Below are 18,799 nucleotides of genomic sequence, written 5' to 3'. Positions count from 1 at the left end.
AAAAAAAAAAAAAAAAAAAAAAAAAAAAAAAAAAAAAGAAATAACTGATACAAAGCAGAAGGTAGTAAGTGCTTTAAAAGAGGTACAAATACAAGATGAAGACAGTTCAGAGAAGTCGGGATTCATTCATTCATTGTGAAGGGGGTGGGGCTGGCAAACATTTTTTTTTCTTTTTTTTCTTTTTTTTTTTGAGACGGAGTCTCGCTCTGTTGCCCAGGCTGGAGTGCAGTGGCTGGATCTCGGCTCACTGCAAGCTCCGCCTCCCGGGTTCACGCCATTCTCCTGCCTCAGCCTCCTGAGTAACTGGGACTACAGGCGCCCGCCACCATCCCCGGCTAGTTTTCTTGTATTTTTTAGTAGTGACAGGGTTTCACCGTGTTAGCCAGGATGGTCTCAATCTCCTGACCTCGTGATCTGCCCGTCTCGGCCTCCCAAAGTGCTGGGATTACAGGCTTGAGCCACCGCTCCCGGCCATGGAAAACATTTTAAGAGATTCATGGGTAGGGTTTGGATTTGCAGGGATGAGAATGTGGAGTAGGAGGGAGGAGATTGCAGGTGGAGACACAGAGTGAGCCAGGCACGGAGGTGAGAATAGTAGATGTTTCCACTTTCTGACACTTAGAGTGATACCCACATACAGACATTGACACACTCTTCTTCTCTGTTCCCATTCCTGGGAAAGAAGCCATGGGCCATCCCTAGGGAAGACGATCCTCTTGTGGAATTGAGATTTGGCTGTAGACGTTGGTGAGGTTGTTCACTGCCCACTAGTTTAGCTGGGTTGTCACCATTTATGTGGCTTGTATGAGTGAGGACTGTGGACAGTTGCTTTTGGACATTGAGATCCTCTCTGTTCCTTCCAGTTTCATCTCTGTGCCAACTTTTTTCAAGAAAATCCAGCTCCTCTTTCTCCTTTTGGTTCAATGATTACAGTTAAATCTGCAAAGCAAGTCATCAAGCCGAACAGCAAGCATTTCCGGACCACGGTTGGGAGCAAGGTACTGAGAAGGTGTTTGAGAGTGAGGGTTCTAAAGGCAGGGCCAGGCCCTGGGGAGCCAGGGCACTCAGAGGACCCATATTCCAGGCCTGGACATGGATGGACGCTGGGGCTCTTACAGTCTAACATGCACTCCACTGCAAAAAGTTCATCGTCGTCATACTTCCCCCTCCAAGGCAGCACGCACTGGAGCGAACCACACTTTTGCACAATAACATGGTTTATTCAGTTCTCTGCTGTCTGGGAGTATTAGTGTTCTGTCCAGAACGGTAGGACATGCTGATAAACCACAGTCATGGACTGAAACCTTTCATAAAAGGTGTTTACGCATGAGGTTAACTTTTCTTCCTATTGAGTAACTTAACAAGGTTGGGCTGCGTTTTACCGTGATGTAAGCAGTAAATTATTTCAGAGCCCTGTTTGATCTCTAGCTTTGTTTCCTAGTTCCGCAGCTCTCTGTACTTGCTCATGGAGACCCTCAATGCGACAACGCCCCACTATGTTCGATGCATCAAGCCAAATGATGAGAAGTTACCCTTCGAGTAAGTTCTTATACAACTCACAGTGAAGATGCGGGGAGGCAGTTGCTGCCATAAAGTTGGAGAATTTGCTTCCAGTTGTCTTGAGATTTACCCTGTGTCTGGGTTTTTTTTTAGTGATTTAGAACAATGCTGCCCTTTACATAAAATGTTAGCTCAGCCCCTCTGGTTAAACCCCCTCATCTCCAGGGCTCAGTAAAAGGGCTAGATTTGAAAGAATCTTCTACAACTAAAGTTTTTGCAACTGAGCCAGAACCTGTTACTTGATTAAAAGGAGAATGAGTATGCGTGTTTGTAGAAGATCGTGGAAGGTCGGAAGATTTGTCCTCACACGTGATGGCATGAGGCATTATGCTTGTTCTCTGGGACCCCACGGAGGAGACCCAGTGCCTGTGCATATAAGGTGTAACGAGTCCCTTGTAGCTTACTAGAGCTGAAAGAGGTGCCTAAAGGGGGATGAGCTGCCTATGGAGGTGGTGAGTCTGTCCGTGGGTCACCAGATGGGTGAGACCGAAGCTGCAGAGCCACCTGTTGGGTGTTTTATAGAGGAAATTCAAGCATCAGTGGGTGCTTGGGCCAGGCGAGCTAGCACGTTTCTTTCCACTTGGTTGTCGTTTGAAGCTCAACTCAAAGACCGGTTCCCCCAAGGCCTTCTCCCTGCCACCTCCATCAGAGTCAGCTGCTCCTTTCTCTATATCCCACTGCACCTTTCTGGACTGTTTTGCAGAGGGGCTATTTTTCTTGGTCAGGCAATAGAAACGTACTAAGTATCTGCTGGGTACCTGGCCCAGGGTCACAGTCTAGGCGGGTCTGCTGTGCCTGCTTATGGGCATGTTGAGCAGTTACGTTGGCTTAACACTTGATAATGTTGTCTTTTTTAAGGTTTGACTCCAAAAGAATTGTTCAGCAGCTGCGAGCCTGTGGTGTTTTAGAAACGATTCGCATTAGTGCACAGAGCTACCCTTCCAGGTATGTTGTCCGTCCTTGTTTTGGGGGGAAAAGTAGCCAACTTCAGAGCTATGCTGAGAACCAAGGACATGGCTGCCATGATTTTTGTCACATACTTTTGGCTTCTGTAAAGTGCCCCCAAGATTTTCCCACTGCCCCGTGGAAGTCCAGAGGAGGGTGAGAAATAGGCTTTGTGGGGGACGGAGGCTGCCACCACCTCCTCACCCCATCACTGCATCTCGGCAGCTGGTGGCGACCCCACTGCCTCCCCAGTGTGCTGGGGAAGACGCTGACTGGGAGAAGGAGCGCGATTGCTGGGGCAGACAGTTGTGCTCAGGGTGGTCTTGGTAGTGTCCCAGGCAGGCGGGGTATCAAAGATCAGTCCCTTTATCCTCAGGACAGATTCCACCACCCCCGCCCTGTGACAACAGTGGCAGGTAAGGCAGTGGCATCCCCAGACACAACGCTCTTCCTCTGACACGCCTGGCTTTGATCCCCTTTGATTTTCCAGGTGGACATACATCGAGTTCTACAGTCGCTACGGCATTCTCATGACCAAGCAAGAGCTTTCCTTCAGCGATAAAAAGGAGGTGTGCAAGGCGGTTTTACACAGACTCATTCAGGTCAGTTTCCCCACCTCCTGCGATCGTGGTCTCCTTCCTGGAAGCACGTCTCCCAAACCTGCTGTTTTATCTTTGTCTCGGACGCTCAGGACTGTAATCGTGAACGCCTGAGAGGAGAGAAAATGTGCCCGGAGCACTTGTCTGCTGAGGAGACTGTAGCAGAGCGTTCAGTGGGCCATGAGTCCCTGTTAGGGACCCACATCCGAACCCTGGCCTCCCCAGTATCCTTGTGTCCTGCTTTGCTCTCCCATGATCTAACCCAGTCCTCTGTGGACCAGGCTTATAGGATATGGTCAACTGGGGTTGTCGCCAAGCCACGTGGGCTCCAGGCATGGTGCCCAGTGTGGACTGACATCATTGCTGCAGTGATGAGTTGTGATGGGAAGGAGATGGGAAGTTACAAGGTCCAGCAAAAGGGATGTTGAAGAGAACCCAAAATGAGGACAGAAAACCAGACTTCCCCAGTTTCTTCTACTCCGACGTAGAGACCACGAGTGAGCGGCTGAGGTTCTCCAGCAGCCCAACTGAGAATCGCCGCAAATGACACCCCCCTTCTCACCCACAGAGGGATTCCTCAGCCTAAGTCCCATTTCTCCCTCCAGGGTGACTTGAAACAAACAACTCACAGTATACATTTCTAGATCATGATGTGAGTTTTTCTGCCTTAAATGTCAAAATCACAATATTTCTGGCACCTTTGAATCCCTAAAGGTCTTTTCCAAATACTGTACTGTAGAACATCTGAAAGATTTTAATTCTAACTGTATCATTTTTCTCTTCCAGGATTCTAATCAGTACCAGTTTGGTAAAACCAAAATTTTCTTCAGAGCAGGACAAGTGGCTTATTTAGAGAAACTTCGATTGGATAAGCTGAGGCAGAGTTGTGTCGTGATACAAAAGCACATTCGTGGCTGGCTCCAGAGGAAAAAATTCCTCCGGGAGAGACGAGCCGCCCTGATAATCCAGCGGTACTTCCGGGGTCAGCAAACCGTGAGGTGTGTTGGAATCAAGGAACACATGTGGAACTGTGGGGCTTTCTGTGCTGATTATCTCCAGGGGGAGGACCCATCAAGGGCAAGGGACCCTTCTCTTGTGACCCAGGGTGCAGACGTGCAGGGGTCCCCTTGGTGGTCATGAGCACTGGGGCAAGAAGGGTTCATCTCTCAGGGGCAGTGGTGCTGGCTCTGCCTGGCGTCTATGTGGTGAGCCGACACCAGGGCCCTGCAGGGAGGAAGCCCTGGTGAGAGTGTTACTAAGGAGAGTCAGGGTTCTAGAAGCTCAGGGAGAGGCCCGGGGCCCCTTTCCTGTGGGAACTGAAAATGCCTAAGGCCAGCAAGGCCCTAGTGAAGATCCAAAGGACAGATGTCAAGACTAGCCAGCGATCAGCCTGCCAGCAACAGGTGGGGTGCACCATGGCAGAGGGGGTCCCTGGCAAGGCGTGGCAGCAAACCAATCGCAGAACCCCTGAGCAGGAAGACCACAGCAGCCCCAGCCAAGCCAAGGGCTGAGGGGAGGGCCATCCACCAGCTTTACTGATCCCACCTGGCTTGAGGGGTCCTGAGAGTCCACACGACCCTGCCAGCCCACTGAAGGACCTCGGTCATTTCGGGACTTCCAGGGCTTTGGCGTACCTGCTGGAAAGCACGAGACCGGGGTGCCCCTAGATAAACTGTGTTTCTCTCTGCCTGCCCTGCCCCTTCCTTGGGATGCTGTGAGGATGCTTGAGAAGGCCGGTGTTTAGGGTCAGGCTGCATCTGCAAGCCTGACTTCTTCCTGAGCTGGAGGATGACCAGTGGCAGCCTCTGGCCTTCTCTGCATGACCAGCGTGGTGTGGCATGGACACACGGCTGGACTGGCTCGCCCTCCTGTGCTTCTGGGCCCAGTTGATAACAGCAGTCTCTGGGGAAGGAAACCATAGTTATCTTCCCTGCCAAGGCTATGCTCCCTTCCTATTTGGGGCTCACCAGGGCCTGATCATCCTGCCCTGCTGGCCTCTTGCCTGTCCCACTCATTCCATCCCACTCCTGCCCCCAGTTTAGCTCACAGCATCACCTACCTTGTACTCTGATGGCACCATGCTCCACCTCCCACCTCCTTCCCATCTTCCTACATCAGAGCCTGATTGAGCCACTGCCCTGCACCTGCCTTTAAGGCCCCTGTTTCCTACAGAATAGCATTCAGTCTCTGACGTGATATTCAAAGCCCTCCATAGCGTGGGTGCATTCATAAGAATGGAAGCTCCATGAGGGCAGGGGCCACACTTGTCTGGTCATCCATACCTGGACCTAGCATGGTGGCTGTCATAGAAGGTGTTCAACAAATATGTTTTTAAAATAACAAATGGTGCCCATCTATTTCTCTAACCTCATCGACGTCTAATTTTCTTCATCCATCTTATTCTAGTGATTCCAAACAAACTCCTTTTCTGAATATTTCAGGCACTGCAGGGCCTCCATGCCTTTACTCATGCTGGTCCCTCATCCTGAAAGCCTTTTCCAGCCTTCACTGTGTACAGACATCCTACTCTATCATGGGCTGGTTCACATATCAGCTGTCCCCAAGAAGAATAACTGTTTTTTCCCCTCTCACTTACAGATCTAGTTAGTTGGTATTTTATTTTTCTTTTTTCTTGGCCATTTATTAGTCTTTCTCTACGTGAGGCTGTCAATTCTAAAGGCAAGAACATCATCTTCACCTCTAGTCATTTAGACAGGGACAGCAAACTTTTTCTGTAAAGGACCAGATGATCATTATTTAAGGCATTGGGGTCTTGCAGTCTTTCCTGCTGCTGAGGCATGAAAGCAGCCATGGGTGATACGTAAATAATAGATGTGGCTGTGTTCCAGTAAAGCTTGATAAGGACAGGTGGTAGCCATCGTTGGCCAGCCCTGATCTGGAGCCTCCAGCACGATTTCTCACATGAATGAATGAGTACATGAATGAGCAAGTGCAGCGCCAGTGCACGGTCTCGTCGTGGTCTCTGTGGGTACCTGAGTGGAGGCGAATCGATTGGCCTGAATGGGAAGCGTGTGAAAGTTCCCATGTGGTTCTTCAAGGAGAGGGAACTGGGGACTGGCCTCAAGTAGTCATTAGAATAAAAAACCGCTCACAGAATTTAATATGGAGAGGTGCAAAATATTTGAACCTTCCTTACTAAACACATGCTAGCCAAGCTTGCAGCTGTGTGATGGAAGTTGATGCTCTGTGGATAACAGACTCACTCTTCATCCTTGTTAATCAAGGAAAGCTATTACTGCAGTGGCCTTAAAAGAAGCCTGGGCAGCCATAATCATTCAGAAGCACTGCCGCGGGTATCTTGTTCGCAACCTGTATCAGCTGATTCGCGTGGCCACCATCACCATCCAGGCCTACACCCGAGGATTCCTGGCAAGGAGGAGGTATCGAAAGGTAAGGCCAAACTCTCTCTAGAGGAGGGGAGGGTGTACGGGCCTTCCTTACTGAGAACAAAACAGGGGCCAGGGAAAGACTCCACTGTGGGCAACCTCACTTTGTACAAAGTGTCAGCCAAGCCAGAAAGGAGATTCTCCCAGGTGCTGTGGCTCAGGCCTGTAGTCCCAACTGGACATCAGGGAGCTGAGATGGGAGGATTCCTTGAGCCCAGGAGTTCGAGGCTGCAGTGAGCTATGATCATGCCAGTACACTGCAGCCTGCATGGGCAACAGAGGGAGACCTGGTCTCTCTCTCTCTCTCTCTCTCACACACACACACACACACACACCAGTTGCACTGTTGGTTTCTCTTTCTCCCAGTTGGCCCCAAAGAGACCACACCAAAGGAAAGTACATTTTAAGCCAATAATGTGCACCTAACAGACCTCACCTAAAGCAGAGACTGGGTGGGGAAAGAAACTTTAAAAGATCAGCACACTGGCCGGGCGCGGTGGCTCATGCCTATAAATCCCAGCACTTCGGAAGGCCGAGGCGAGCAGATCACAAGGTCAGGAGATCGAGACCATCCTGGCTAACACGGTGAAACCCCATCTCTACTAAAAATACAAAAAATTAGCCTGGCGTGGTGGCGGGCACCTGTAGTCCCAGCTACTCAGGAGACTGAGGCAGGAGAATGGCGTGAGCCCGGGAGGCGGAGCTTGCAGTGAACTGAGATCCGGCCACTGCACTCCAGCCTGGGTGGCAGAGCGAGACTCCGTCTCAAAAAAAAAAAAAAAAAAAAATCAGCACACTGCCACCCCACAGACTGTAGAGAGCTCTCACAGCCAGATGAGATGGCCAGGGTACCCAACTCCAAAGAAACAAATTCAAAGTAATATAAAATTGAACAAGTTTTCCACATACGCTATTCAAGATTTCTCTAGCACTAATACAAAGCACAATGAGATGGCTCTTTTAGAGGCAGCAGCTTTAGACCCAGAAAAGGGTGATGAGATGAGCTTCATATGGCAAAAACGTAATTTTCTTTCTTTCAAGGAGGCAGGAGAGCAATAAGTGTTCACTTCAACATGAGGGGTGCATGATCCATCCTGTGAGTGGATGGGAAAGGGGTTGAGATAGGACAAAAGTTTGGTCTCAGAGATTTCACGGTCTTAATTTGGTCACTTCTGATGAAAAAATAAAGTTGTCCAAAGACACTTTAAAGCCGAAAACCTGAACAGTATATTTTGGGGGTTTCTTTCTGGCTAACTCCTGGAATCACCTTTTTTTAAAAAAAAAAAAAAAGTATTTATTTTTGAGACAAGTCTCACTCTATTGCTCAGGCTGGAGTGCAGTGGCACAATCATGGCTCACTGCAGCCTCAGCCTCCCAGGCTCAAGCAATCCTCCCATCTCGGCCTCCTGAGTAGCTGGGACCACAGGCGTGAGCCACCATGCCCAGCTAATTTTTCTTTCTTTTTTTTTTTTTTTTTGGTAGAGAATGAGTCTGTCTGTGTTGCCAAGGCTAGTCTTGAGCTCCTGGGCTAAAGGGATCCTCATGCCTCAGCCTCCTGAGTAGCTAGGACTACAGGTACATGCCACTACACCTGGCTAATTTTTGAAATTTTTTTGTAGAGATAAGGTATTGCTATGTTGCCTAGGCTGGTCTTGAACTCCTGGCCTCAAGTGATCTTCCCTCCTGGGCCTCCCAAAGCACTGGGATTACAGGTGTGAGCCATAAACGTGGCCCTAATGTAACTGTTTTGATGCTGAATATGACAAGTATCTTTTTGAAATAACTAGTCTCTCCAAAAAAGAAAAAAGAAAAAGAAAAGAAAAAAAGAAAGTTATAGCAGAGACCGATTTCTTGGGACATGGATTTCTCATACCATTTTTTACCAACAATAGTAAGACTGTTTTAGAGAAGCAGTTGGGGTCCAGTTTATATTTCACAAAACCTTGTTTTAAAGATGCTGGAGGAACACAAGGCTGTGATCCTGCAGAAATACGCACGGGCGTGGCTGGCCAGACGCAGATTCCAGAGTATCCGACGATTCGTGCTCAATATTCAGCTTACTTACAGGGTCCAGCGTTTGCAGAAAAAACTGGAAGATCAGGTAGGTGCTCATAGTGCATCTTTTACATTTACTTTTTCTTACATGGCTGTAGTTTGTTCTGGAGCAGTTCCTTAGCTGTGCTATTAAAATGTATGCCCATGTTAGGAGGTTCAGTTTACGTGGACCACCTGAGCTAGGAAACAGAGGTACACTGTAAAGGGTTGCTGCCTGTGGTGGTGTAGGTTATATACTGCCCAAGTATGCTTACCTCAGAGGGCAGGTGGGGCTGAGTCCAGCCTGGCTCCACTTTCCAAGGCAGGTGTCCCTGTGTGAAGCTGTGTTGCCTTGAGGCAAAGGTACCTCATTTGCTCAAAGATGCTGTCTGCATGCCAAGCGTGCTGCCTCGGGATGACATCAGCTCAGAGGAGCTGCCATTTCTAATTTTCCCACAGGTGCCTTAGGGTCTAGCTGCAGCCCTGCCTAGTTTGGGAAGATTCCCCATACCGTTCCCACTGGTATGAAAAGAAACATCCAAGGCCGGGTGTGGTGACTCACGCCTGTAATCCCAGCACTTTGGGAGGCCATGGCGGACGGATCACCTGAGGTCAGGACTTCGAGACCAGCCTGACCAACATTGCGAAATCCCATCTCTACTAAAAATATAAAATTAGCCAGGTGTGGGGGTGCGTGCCTGTAATCCCAGCTACTCAGGAGGCTGAGGCAGGAGAATCACTTGAACCCGGGAGGTAGAGGTTGCGGTGAGCCAAGATCGCACCACTGCACTCCAGCCTGGGCAACAAGAGCAAAACTCCATCTCAAAAAAAACAAAAGAAATATCCAGCTGGGCACGGTGGCTCAAGCCTGTAATCCCAGCACTTTGGGAGCCTGAGGCGGGTGGATCACGAGGTCAGGAGATGGAGACCATCCTGGCTAACACGGTGAAACCCTGTCTTTACTAAAAATACAAAAAACTAGTCGGGCGTGGCGGCGGGCGCCTGTAGTCCCAGCTACTCGGGAGGCTGAGCCAGGAGAATGGCGTGGACCCAGGAGGCGGAGCTTGCAGTGAGCTGAGATCCGGCCACTGCACTCCAGCCTGGGCGACAGAGAGTGAGACTCCATCTCAAAAAGCAAACAAAAAAGAAAAGAAAAGAAACATCCGTATGCTGTGGAACACACAGTGTCCAGATCCATAAAACTCACTCGCAGGCCTGTCTCCACTAATCCTGAGGCTCTCCTAAGGTGAGCTTTAAACTTAGCCCTAAGCTGTACCACAGGGGTCCTGAACGAAAGGGTGAGTGGGTGAACAAATAGATTTGGCATCTGACGGGGTTTCCTTCAGTGTGCTGTTGTGTAACAGGCCTGCCTGCTACACAGCTTGTGCAGAATAACACTTAAAAATAGCTGCGGCTGGCCAGGAGCAGTGCCTGGTGGGAGTACCGATGCTGCCTGTCCTAGGTGTGTTAGTTTGCTAGGACTGTCATAGCAAAGTATCATTGACTGGGTGGCTTAGACAACAGAAATTTACTGTCTTACGGTTTTGGAGGCTGGAAGTCCCATATCAAGGTTTTGGCAGGGTTGGTTTCTTCTGCGGCGTCTCTCCTTAGCTTGTAGATGGCTGCCACCTCTGTCTGTCTTTACATGATCTTCCCTCCATGCCTGTGTCTGTGTCTTAATCCCCTTTTCTTCTAAGGACACCAATCATATTGGACTAGGGCTCACCCCGAGGGCTGGTTTTACCTTAATTCCCTCTCTAAAGACCCTGTCTTCAAAACAGCGATATTCCTAACTTCAGGGGTTAAGACTTCAACAAATGAATTTTGGGGGGCACGGTTCAGCCTGTAACACTAAGGTTGTCCTGGTTCGCCAGAATTGGAAACTTCTCACATTAAAATAGCCACCAGTTTGGGAAGACATGGACCCAGCAAGATCTGCCATACTGTTTCACCACAGAGAAGATGCTAACAAATGTCAGTGCAGTGATAAGTGTGATCAGCGTAAAGCAACCTCTCAAATTTGGAGGCCGTGTCAAAGGCTATGAGAATTAAATGGAATAGTGTCTTTGTTTGAATAAACCTCTAAACATCTGAATTTTCTTTTCTCTAGAACAAAGAAAACCATGGGCTGGTGGAGAAGCTGACCAGCCTGGCTGCTCTTCGAGCCGGGGATGTGGAAAAGATTCAGAAGCTGGAAGCAGAGCTAGAAAGAGCAGCCGCCCACAGGCGAAATTATGAGGAGAAGGGGAAGAGATACAGGGATGCTGTGGAAGAGGTCAGCTGCGGGCGTGTGAGACGGGATGGAAACACGTGGACCCTCTGTGGAAAAGATGAGCGCTGCAGGCTTTTCCTATGACGTGGATTTCTGCAGAGCAAATCAGATTTTGCTATCAACTTCCATTACCAAAGGGAGCCTACCTTTTAGGAAGAGCGAGATCAGAGGATTAGAGTCTAGGGGAAGGGAGGAGGTTAATAAAGAGAGAAATGCAACATAGGTTTTCTCTTTCGAGTTTTGCAAAGTGATGATAGGCCCAAAGAGCCCTGGCTGACTGCTTCCCTTTCTTCCAGGATGACCTTGGTCTCCTCTCACTTGTCCTTAAGGTCTGTGCCCTGGAAACATCTTCCCCTGAACAGCGATGCGAAGCTAGGGTAGGGTTTTCATCTCTGGTGTAGTGAAAACAGCAGTCAGCATAAAAACCAGATGCCTTAGATTCAAATCTTGCCTTTGTCTGGCTGGGCAGCCTTGGCTAAAGTCCCTTACCCTCTCTGAATTTTAGTTTCCTCATATAAAAAAATGAGAATAACAAAAAAGGACTGACAGAATTGTTGTGAGAATAAAATCATCAGATGAAATACTTTAGCCAAATGCCTACCATAATGAATTTTAGTTTCCTCCTGTATAAAATGAGAATAACAAAAAGAGATTGACAGAATTTTGTGAGAATAAAATGGTCAGATGAAATAAGTTAGCCAAATGCCTGTGGTGAGTCCCTGCAAAAGTGTGAGCCAGTGTGTTCTAAGAAGGTGATCTTTATTACCATCCACTCTGCCGCATTTTGGGTTTTTGTTTTTTTTTTTTTTTTTAGACGGAGTCTCGCTCTGTCACCCAGGCTGGAGTGCAGTGTAGTGGCACGATTGCAGCCCACTGCAACCTCTGCCTCCCGGGGTCAAGCAATTCTCCTTCCTCAGCCTCCCAAGGAGTAGCTGGGATTACAGGTACACACCACAACACCTGGCTAATTTTTTGTATTTTTAATAGAGGTGGGGTTTCACCATGTTGGCCAGGCTGGTCTCGAACTCCTGACCTCCAGTGATCCACCCCCGCTTGACCTCCCAAAGTGCAGGGATTACAGGCGTGAGCCACTGCACCCGGCCTCTGCTGCATTTTCAAAGTCCTAGCACCCAGGGTTGGTGGATTGGAGGCCCAGAAGACATCCCTTTGCCCTCCCCATGCCCCGGTGCTGGGTGCACCAACACTGCTGCCGTGGGCATCGCCAGCTGCCAGTCACCATCAGTCAGCACCACGGGCCTGCTGCCCGCCCAGCAGACACTTTACCAGGAGAAGCCAAAATGATAGGAATTCTGCTGCGCTCACACATCCTTCCTGAGTCATAACAGTTGCAAAGTGTGAATCCCTTTACGCCATCAACTGTGTAATCGTAGCATATTCGATATATAAAGTCCCCTGGCTATTGAGAAGCTCGGCAAAAGGAAGAGGTATGTCCCTGACATTGAGGAGGTCTTGGATGTGTCCTTGCTCCTTGTTTCAGCCCTTGCTGGCCAGGTCGGGAATAGTGTCACCTTTGAAGTCACGTTGAGCCCTTGCATGTGAAACTAACGGCAGCGTCTTACAGTGGGCTGGTGCTAGCTGTTATCTATGGACAGGAGCTGAGAAAAAATTAACTAATTTAAGAATATACATCTTTTTGCCAAGAAAGGCAATGGTGACAGCTTGAAGTGAGGTTTTCAAAAAAGTTTGTTTTTTCCCCTTCCCTCTGCTAGAAGTTGGCAAAGCTTCAGAAGCATAATTCAGAACTGGAAACACAGAAAGACCAAATACAGCTGAAGCTTCAAGAGAAGACTGAAGAGTTGAAAGGTAAAGCTCGGGGGGCACAAATCCAGACATTCACTGATTTAGTCACTCAGTAAACAGTACTGGGGGTGACCAGTTTTAGAACCAGGGGTCTCTGGTGTACACTTAGTTTAGTGAGACAATTTTTGCTCACAAGGAATAGCCATATTTAAGTCGTGGTAACTTTGCCCTACAGATTCGTCTATTTTATTTCCATCTTTTGCCAGACAGCACAGCAATTCCTCTCTGTGCCTCAGAACTTCCTGGGCCCTTTGCAAAGTGCAGAGGGTTGGACCATGAGCCCGGAGCTTTTGCATCGGGAAATGGGTGTGTGTGTGTCTGTGTGTGCGCATGGGTGTGTAGTGGTGTCAGAGGTGGCTCAGACGTCTAATTTTAGAAAACTTTCATGGTAATCCTGATGTGCAGTCAGAGTAATGCTGTGGTCATGTTTGGTGCTCACCAAAGATTTGCAGAAAAAATTCAGATCTGTCAGAGTTAATTAGCCTAAGTGATACCCATGTCCTCTGCTACTGTCCTGCCCAGAGTGATGGGCAGACCCTGGAACCAGTAGGTATCACTTCCTTTAGGGGTGTGGAACAGCTATGCTTAGCCTAGCTCTATACATTTGAGCTTTTCAGCTCAAATTCAACTTGACAATACTTGTTTGCTGTATCCCAGAAAAGGCAACAGGCAACAGAGCCTGGCGGTCCCTGACCACATAGTTTAAATCACCACTGTCAGTGATCTTGCCTAGGGATCTCTTCCTTGAGCTCCAACGTGGGGGCGGCAGGAGCACGAGGGTTCAGGCCTGGGGATTCTGCACACACCTCCGGCCCAGCAGATGGTGGATATGATGGGAGCCAGAGGAGCGCAGAGCCCTGGGAGTTCAGGGCAGAGAGTGGGAGGAGCGAATGTTAGTGAAGAGGGAGTAAACAACCTGACACCAGGGCACCGGGGCAGGAAAGGCTGTGCCCTCCTGTTCCAGGTAGTGTGTGCCCTCCACCCCGTCTCTGTAGGGCTGATGGTGTGGGTACCGGAGCCATGCGAATGTCAGAGATGAACAGGAGCATGTCAGAGGTCCGGGAGTAAACCTTGAACCTGAGTTAGGAAAGCGTTTCCCCACCTCCACCCTTTTTATTACAGCACACTCCTCTTGGGTGGTGGTTGTGGGTTTTTTCCCCCCTAATTTCAAGTAGAATTTCCCACAAGGGCATTTACGTTCTCAGGAATATAACCTGAAAATTATGTTTCTGAGACCATGTCATGTTTGGGTGAGTAATTTTATATCCTCTTCCAAAAAGTCCATGAAAACTTTCAACGTAATATTTATAAACTGCTTATCCTGTGCGCCTCCCCCCTCCTGGCAAACAGTGTTTTGTGAAAGCACCAACCTTTACCTATGCTTGTGACCTAAGACCCAGGGATGCTCTCAAATGCTGTTTCCCCTTTTTGAGATTCTGACTTAACATGGACATAATCCTGTTCCCCTTGAGAAGTAAATCACATTCGAGCAGCTTCTGTAGCCCATCTGCAAATGGCCCAAGATGGTAAGCACTAGAATTAAAGCCAGTGCTTTTGGTTAATTGAAAATTGAAGTTATATCAAACGTGTTGGCTTCTAAATTAAAGCTTGAGCATTTCCCCCAGTATTTCCTGGCTGCCTCACAACGTTCTGAAGCAGTCATTTTGATTCAGAAACATTTGGCACTACGTTAGACAAACTATTAAACCGTTGGCTTAAAAAAAAAAAGTAATTTGGAGAATCGCTATCGACACTGCACCCCGAGGACTCCTTCTGGGGCGGGGCTCAGAGGTGAGGTAGATCTCAAGGATGAGATGTCAGCTCAGTGCAAACAGGAGCATCGCCGTTTGAGGGGCTGCATTGCCTTTCTCCCATTTTGATGATCCCTGTGGCATACGGGTGTGTTGGGAATGTGGGGTTGTCACAGCCATGGAACGTCCTGCCCCTCGGTCTGCAGACTTTGTGTTTGCAACTCTTGTATTTCAGTGTTAACAGCTGCCTTTTTGTACTTCCTCTTTCCCAGACATTTAATTATTTTCTTGGTTATCACAGATGAGTGGTCCTCAGCTTTGCTGCCGCCTCACCCTCAGACATTTGGCAATGTCTGGAAACAATTTGGGTTGTCACAACCGGAGCAGAGGTGCTACTGGCTTCTAGAGGGTAGAAGCCAGGGATGGGCAGCCCCCTCTCCACAGCAAAGAATTATCCAGCCCATAGTAGCAAGAAACCTTGTCACAAATGGATCATTTTCTTCCCAAATGGTTTCTATTTATTTTTAATGATATTCATTGTCTCAAAGCCAATATATCTATTTTAATAAATAACAGACCAATAAAAGTACTATAAATGAAACTATTTATTGATAATTCCAACCTGACAAATTTGTGAGAATTATTATTTTGAAACCCCCTCATCTGTATTTCTTGTTTATAAAAAATGACCTATGCTCTCATTGTAAGTCCTGTTAATAATAAACATCACATGATTGTCCTGATAGTCTCACTTTCTGAAACATAACATGAAACAATCAAGGCATTGATTTGGCAGACATATCTCAAAAAGCATTCTCTTTTTACAGAAAAAATGGACAACCTCACCAAGCAGCTCTTTGATGATGTACAAAAGGAAGAACGGCAAAGAATGTATGGAATCTAGTTTGCCTTAAAGCTACTTTCTTTCTTCTCTCTGTGCTGTTTTATATTTTCCATCTCAGTTTGCATATAGGAGATCACAGATACAAGAAAGTGGGGTGTGACTATCTGTGATATAGGAGATCACAGATACAAGAAAGTGGGGTGTGACTATCTGTGATATGGGAGATCACAGATACAAGAAAGTGGGGTGTGACTATTTTTAGGAAGTGAGATTAGAGATTTATGAGAGCTAAGTTCCACAATGTGTGCTATCAGATGCTGAACACATTCTAGAGTAGTCCATAAAGCTTCTGCTGGGTGGGTACACTGGATCACCAGGAACTAATTACTTTCTCTTTTTCTCTCTCTCTCTCTTTCCTTCCTTCCTTCCTTCCTTCCTTCCTTCCTCCCTCCCTCCACCTCCTCCCTCCCTCCCTTTCTCTCTTTCTTTCTTTCCCTCCCTCCCTCCCTTCCTTCCTTTCCTTCCTTCCTTCCTCTCCTTCCTCTCCTCCTTTTCTTTTTCTCTTTCTTTCTTTTTTTTTTTTTTTTTTTTTTTGAGACGGAGTCTCGCTCTGTTGCCCAGGCTGGAGTGCAGTGGCCGGATCTCAGCTCACTGCAAGCTCTGCCTCCCGGGTTTACGCCATTCTCCTGCCTCGGCCTCCCAAGTAGCTGGGACTACAGGCGCCCGCCACCTCGCCCGGCTAGTTTTTTTGTATTTTTTAGTAGAGACGGGGTTTCACCGTGTTAGCCAGGATGGTCTCGATCTCCTGACCTCGTGATCCGCCCGTCTCGGCCTCCCAAAGTGCTGGGATTACAGGCTTGAGCCACCGCGCCTGGCCTCTTTCTTTCTTTTTTTTACTTTATTGCTAAGACAGTGCAAAATTCAGAGACTACCACCACCTTCAACTTCCACCAAATCCAAGCATTAAGATTCTTGCCTAGGAAATAAACCTCCCTCCCTTCCTTCCCCACCTATTGTACTTGTTAGTTTGTCTTTTATCCCAAGAGATAAGGTAAATAACGCACCTCACAGAAATTAAGGCAGGTGCCTGACCTTGTACTGTACCAGCCCACCTTTCCTATCTCAATAGCAAACCCTTTGCTAACCTCCAAGGACTCCAATCTGGGCTTCCCTTCTCTTAAGTAGTCAAAGGTTTTTAGATCTCAAAGTTGGGGTGCATGGCAGGGTGCTGGAAAGAGATAGAACATTCTTGGCACATCTCTTTTGGGGTCTAGAAAGCTCAGGTCTGCCTGTGGTGGTAGGATACAAAACTTTCCCAAGCAGTGAGCAGAACAGCCTGGGTCTGGGTGAGGAAATAGGATTCTAAAGAGAGGAGGGAATATCCCAGAATCGCTCCAGGAGTTAACAGATATATGAAGTGTTTCATGATCCTCCATCAGTTTTTAAATATGTCTAATTAACTCATTTACCTAGAAAAATATAATTGTCGATGAGTGTTTCATGTGAGGAGAAGAGCTCGGCTCTTGGCATCTGTCCACGTGCAGGGACCACTTGGGAGTGATCATTTCAAGCTGGGGGTTTGGAGAGCCAGGCTGAGGCCGGGTCATTGTGGGCTGTTTGCAGTCCTAACTGGGTCAGGGCAAGGCAGGCCAGTGAAGGGAGTAAAACTCTTCACCGTCTCTAGGCCCGTGTTCTGCCTCCTCGTTAACACTAGTCTGTAGCTTGGTTTAGCCCTTGGTCAGCCAAGTGGGGAATTCCTGGCCCCTGTCACAATTCTCAGGAGGCTCCAAGAGGCCTGCAGTCTGTGGGCACCCTCCTGACCAGCTCCGTCTGTGGGTCTAAGATTCTTTTCACATAAGACTTCTGGGCCAGGTGTAGTGGCTCATGCCTGTAATCCCAGCACTTTGGGAGGCGGAGACGGACAGATCACCTGAGGTCAGGAGTTTGAGACCAGCCTGGCCAATGTGGTGAAACCTCGTCTCTACTAAAAATACAAAAATTAGCCGGGCGTGGTGGCAGATGCCTGTAATCCCAGCTACGTGGGAGGCTGAGGCAGGAGAATTGCTTGAACCCGGGAGGCGGAGGTTGCAGTGAGCTGAGATCGCGCCACTGTACTCCAACCTGGGTGACAGAATGAGACCTTGTCTCCAAAAAAAAAAAAAAAAGGAAGACTTCTGGTTGCAGTTTTCTTTTTCAAAGGCATTTTACTGGCCTCTTGGGAGCACTGCAGTTTTTTTAAAAACCTGGAAACAAAGTTTGTTAATATCTATAGAAAAAAGAGGCTATGTGCAGTGGCTCATGCCTCACAGCACTTTGGGAGGCCAAGGCAGGCGCGGATCACCTGAGGTCAGGATTTTGAGACCAGCCTCGTCAACATGGCAAAACCCCGTCTCTACTAAAAATACAAACATTAGCTGGGTGTAGTGATGGGCACCTTATAATCCCAGCTACTCGGGAGGCTGAGGCAGGAGAATCACTCGAACCCGGGGGGCGGAGGTTGCAGTGAGCTGAGATTACGCCACTTCAGTCCAGCCTGGGTAAGAGAAAACTCCGTCTCAAAAGTAAATAAATAAATAAAATCTATAAAAAAGAAATCAAACAAATTTATTGGGAATGTGGCTCTCTTTCTCAGAGTTTTTCCCTTTGTGCTATAAAAGCGAGTTATAAAAGGAACTGAGATGACAGCTCAGCAAGTAGAATGATTTAATAAACTCATAGAGCTTCTGGCACCGCTTCAGGGCCCCTGTGGGCTATGTTGGTTATGTATCTCTTTTCAATTATTTTCTTAGTTAATCATCAAATTTTTAATTGAGCAACCTTCTAGAGCAGTTGGATTTACACACACTTTTGGGCACCTGGATTAGCTGCCGTTTATTCCAGAATTTTTGAAGGGCTAGACCCCTGGACATATCAGATAGCTCTGTTGTTTAGGATCAAACAAACTCCCAGCAGGATCCTTGGAACGAGAAAGGAGCCAGGACTTGGCAGAGCACGCCAAGATATTCTCTGAGGGAAAATGGCCCTTCCAGGGAACTGCATGGAACCCCGGAGGATTGGGAATACAGTGTCCCAACAACCAGTGTGTATTTTAAGTTCAGGCTCCCTATCCAGTGTCCCCGGTGCGTGATCATTGTAAAGCTACACCTTTCAGATCAGGAGGTGTAAGAAGTTGCCTTTAACCTAAGAGAAGAGGAAACAGTTTGCTAAAAATAAGGCCATTATCTGCTGGAACTGTCACAGTAGGTCCTAATTAACTTGTTTCCTCTTGTTGTTTTCAAAACGATGTATTCTAATTCAAAGTAAAGACTGTAGAGACAATTCTAAATTATTTTCTTCTTTTTTTTGGGGGGTGGGGGGAGTTGTGGGGAGGGTCTCGCTCTGTCACCCAGGTTGAAGTGCAGTGGCACAATCTCAGCTCACTGCAGCCTGGACCTCCTGGGCTCAAGCGATTCACCCACCTCAGCCTCCTGGGTAGCTGGGACTACAGGCGTGCGCCACCACACCTGGCTAATTTTTGTATTTTTAGTGGAGACGGGGGGGTCTCTCTTGTTGCCCAGGCTGGTCTC

General features: G+C 48.0%; 1 protein-coding gene across 1 annotated transcript in view; it reads left to right on the top strand.

The window, feature by feature from the left end:
* MYO5C (myosin VC) overlaps window positions 1-18,799 on the top strand; it is a 106,917-nt gene that overhangs the window by 47,823 nt on the left and 40,295 nt on the right. The window contains exons 15-24 of the mRNA XM_025389939.1: window positions 864-998; window positions 1,442-1,539; window positions 2,419-2,505; window positions 2,996-3,107; window positions 3,891-4,102; window positions 6,350-6,515; window positions 8,466-8,612; window positions 10,656-10,820; window positions 12,548-12,641; window positions 15,217-15,280. Of these exons, the coding sequence (XP_025245724.1) occupies window positions 864-998; window positions 1,442-1,539; window positions 2,419-2,505; window positions 2,996-3,107; window positions 3,891-4,102; window positions 6,350-6,515; window positions 8,466-8,612; window positions 10,656-10,820; window positions 12,548-12,641; window positions 15,217-15,280 (1,280 nt within the window). The remainder of the gene's footprint in view (window positions 1-863; window positions 999-1,441; window positions 1,540-2,418; window positions 2,506-2,995; window positions 3,108-3,890; window positions 4,103-6,349; window positions 6,516-8,465; window positions 8,613-10,655; window positions 10,821-12,547; window positions 12,642-15,216; window positions 15,281-18,799) is intronic.

This window comes from Theropithecus gelada, chromosome 7a (assembly GCF_003255815.1).
Source record: "Theropithecus gelada isolate Dixy chromosome 7a, Tgel_1.0, whole genome shotgun sequence".
Taxonomy (NCBI): Eukaryota; Metazoa; Chordata; class Mammalia; order Primates; family Cercopithecidae; genus Theropithecus; species Theropithecus gelada.
Note: the sequence above shows the minus strand (reverse complement) of the source record. Positions and strands in the feature narration are given on the sequence as shown.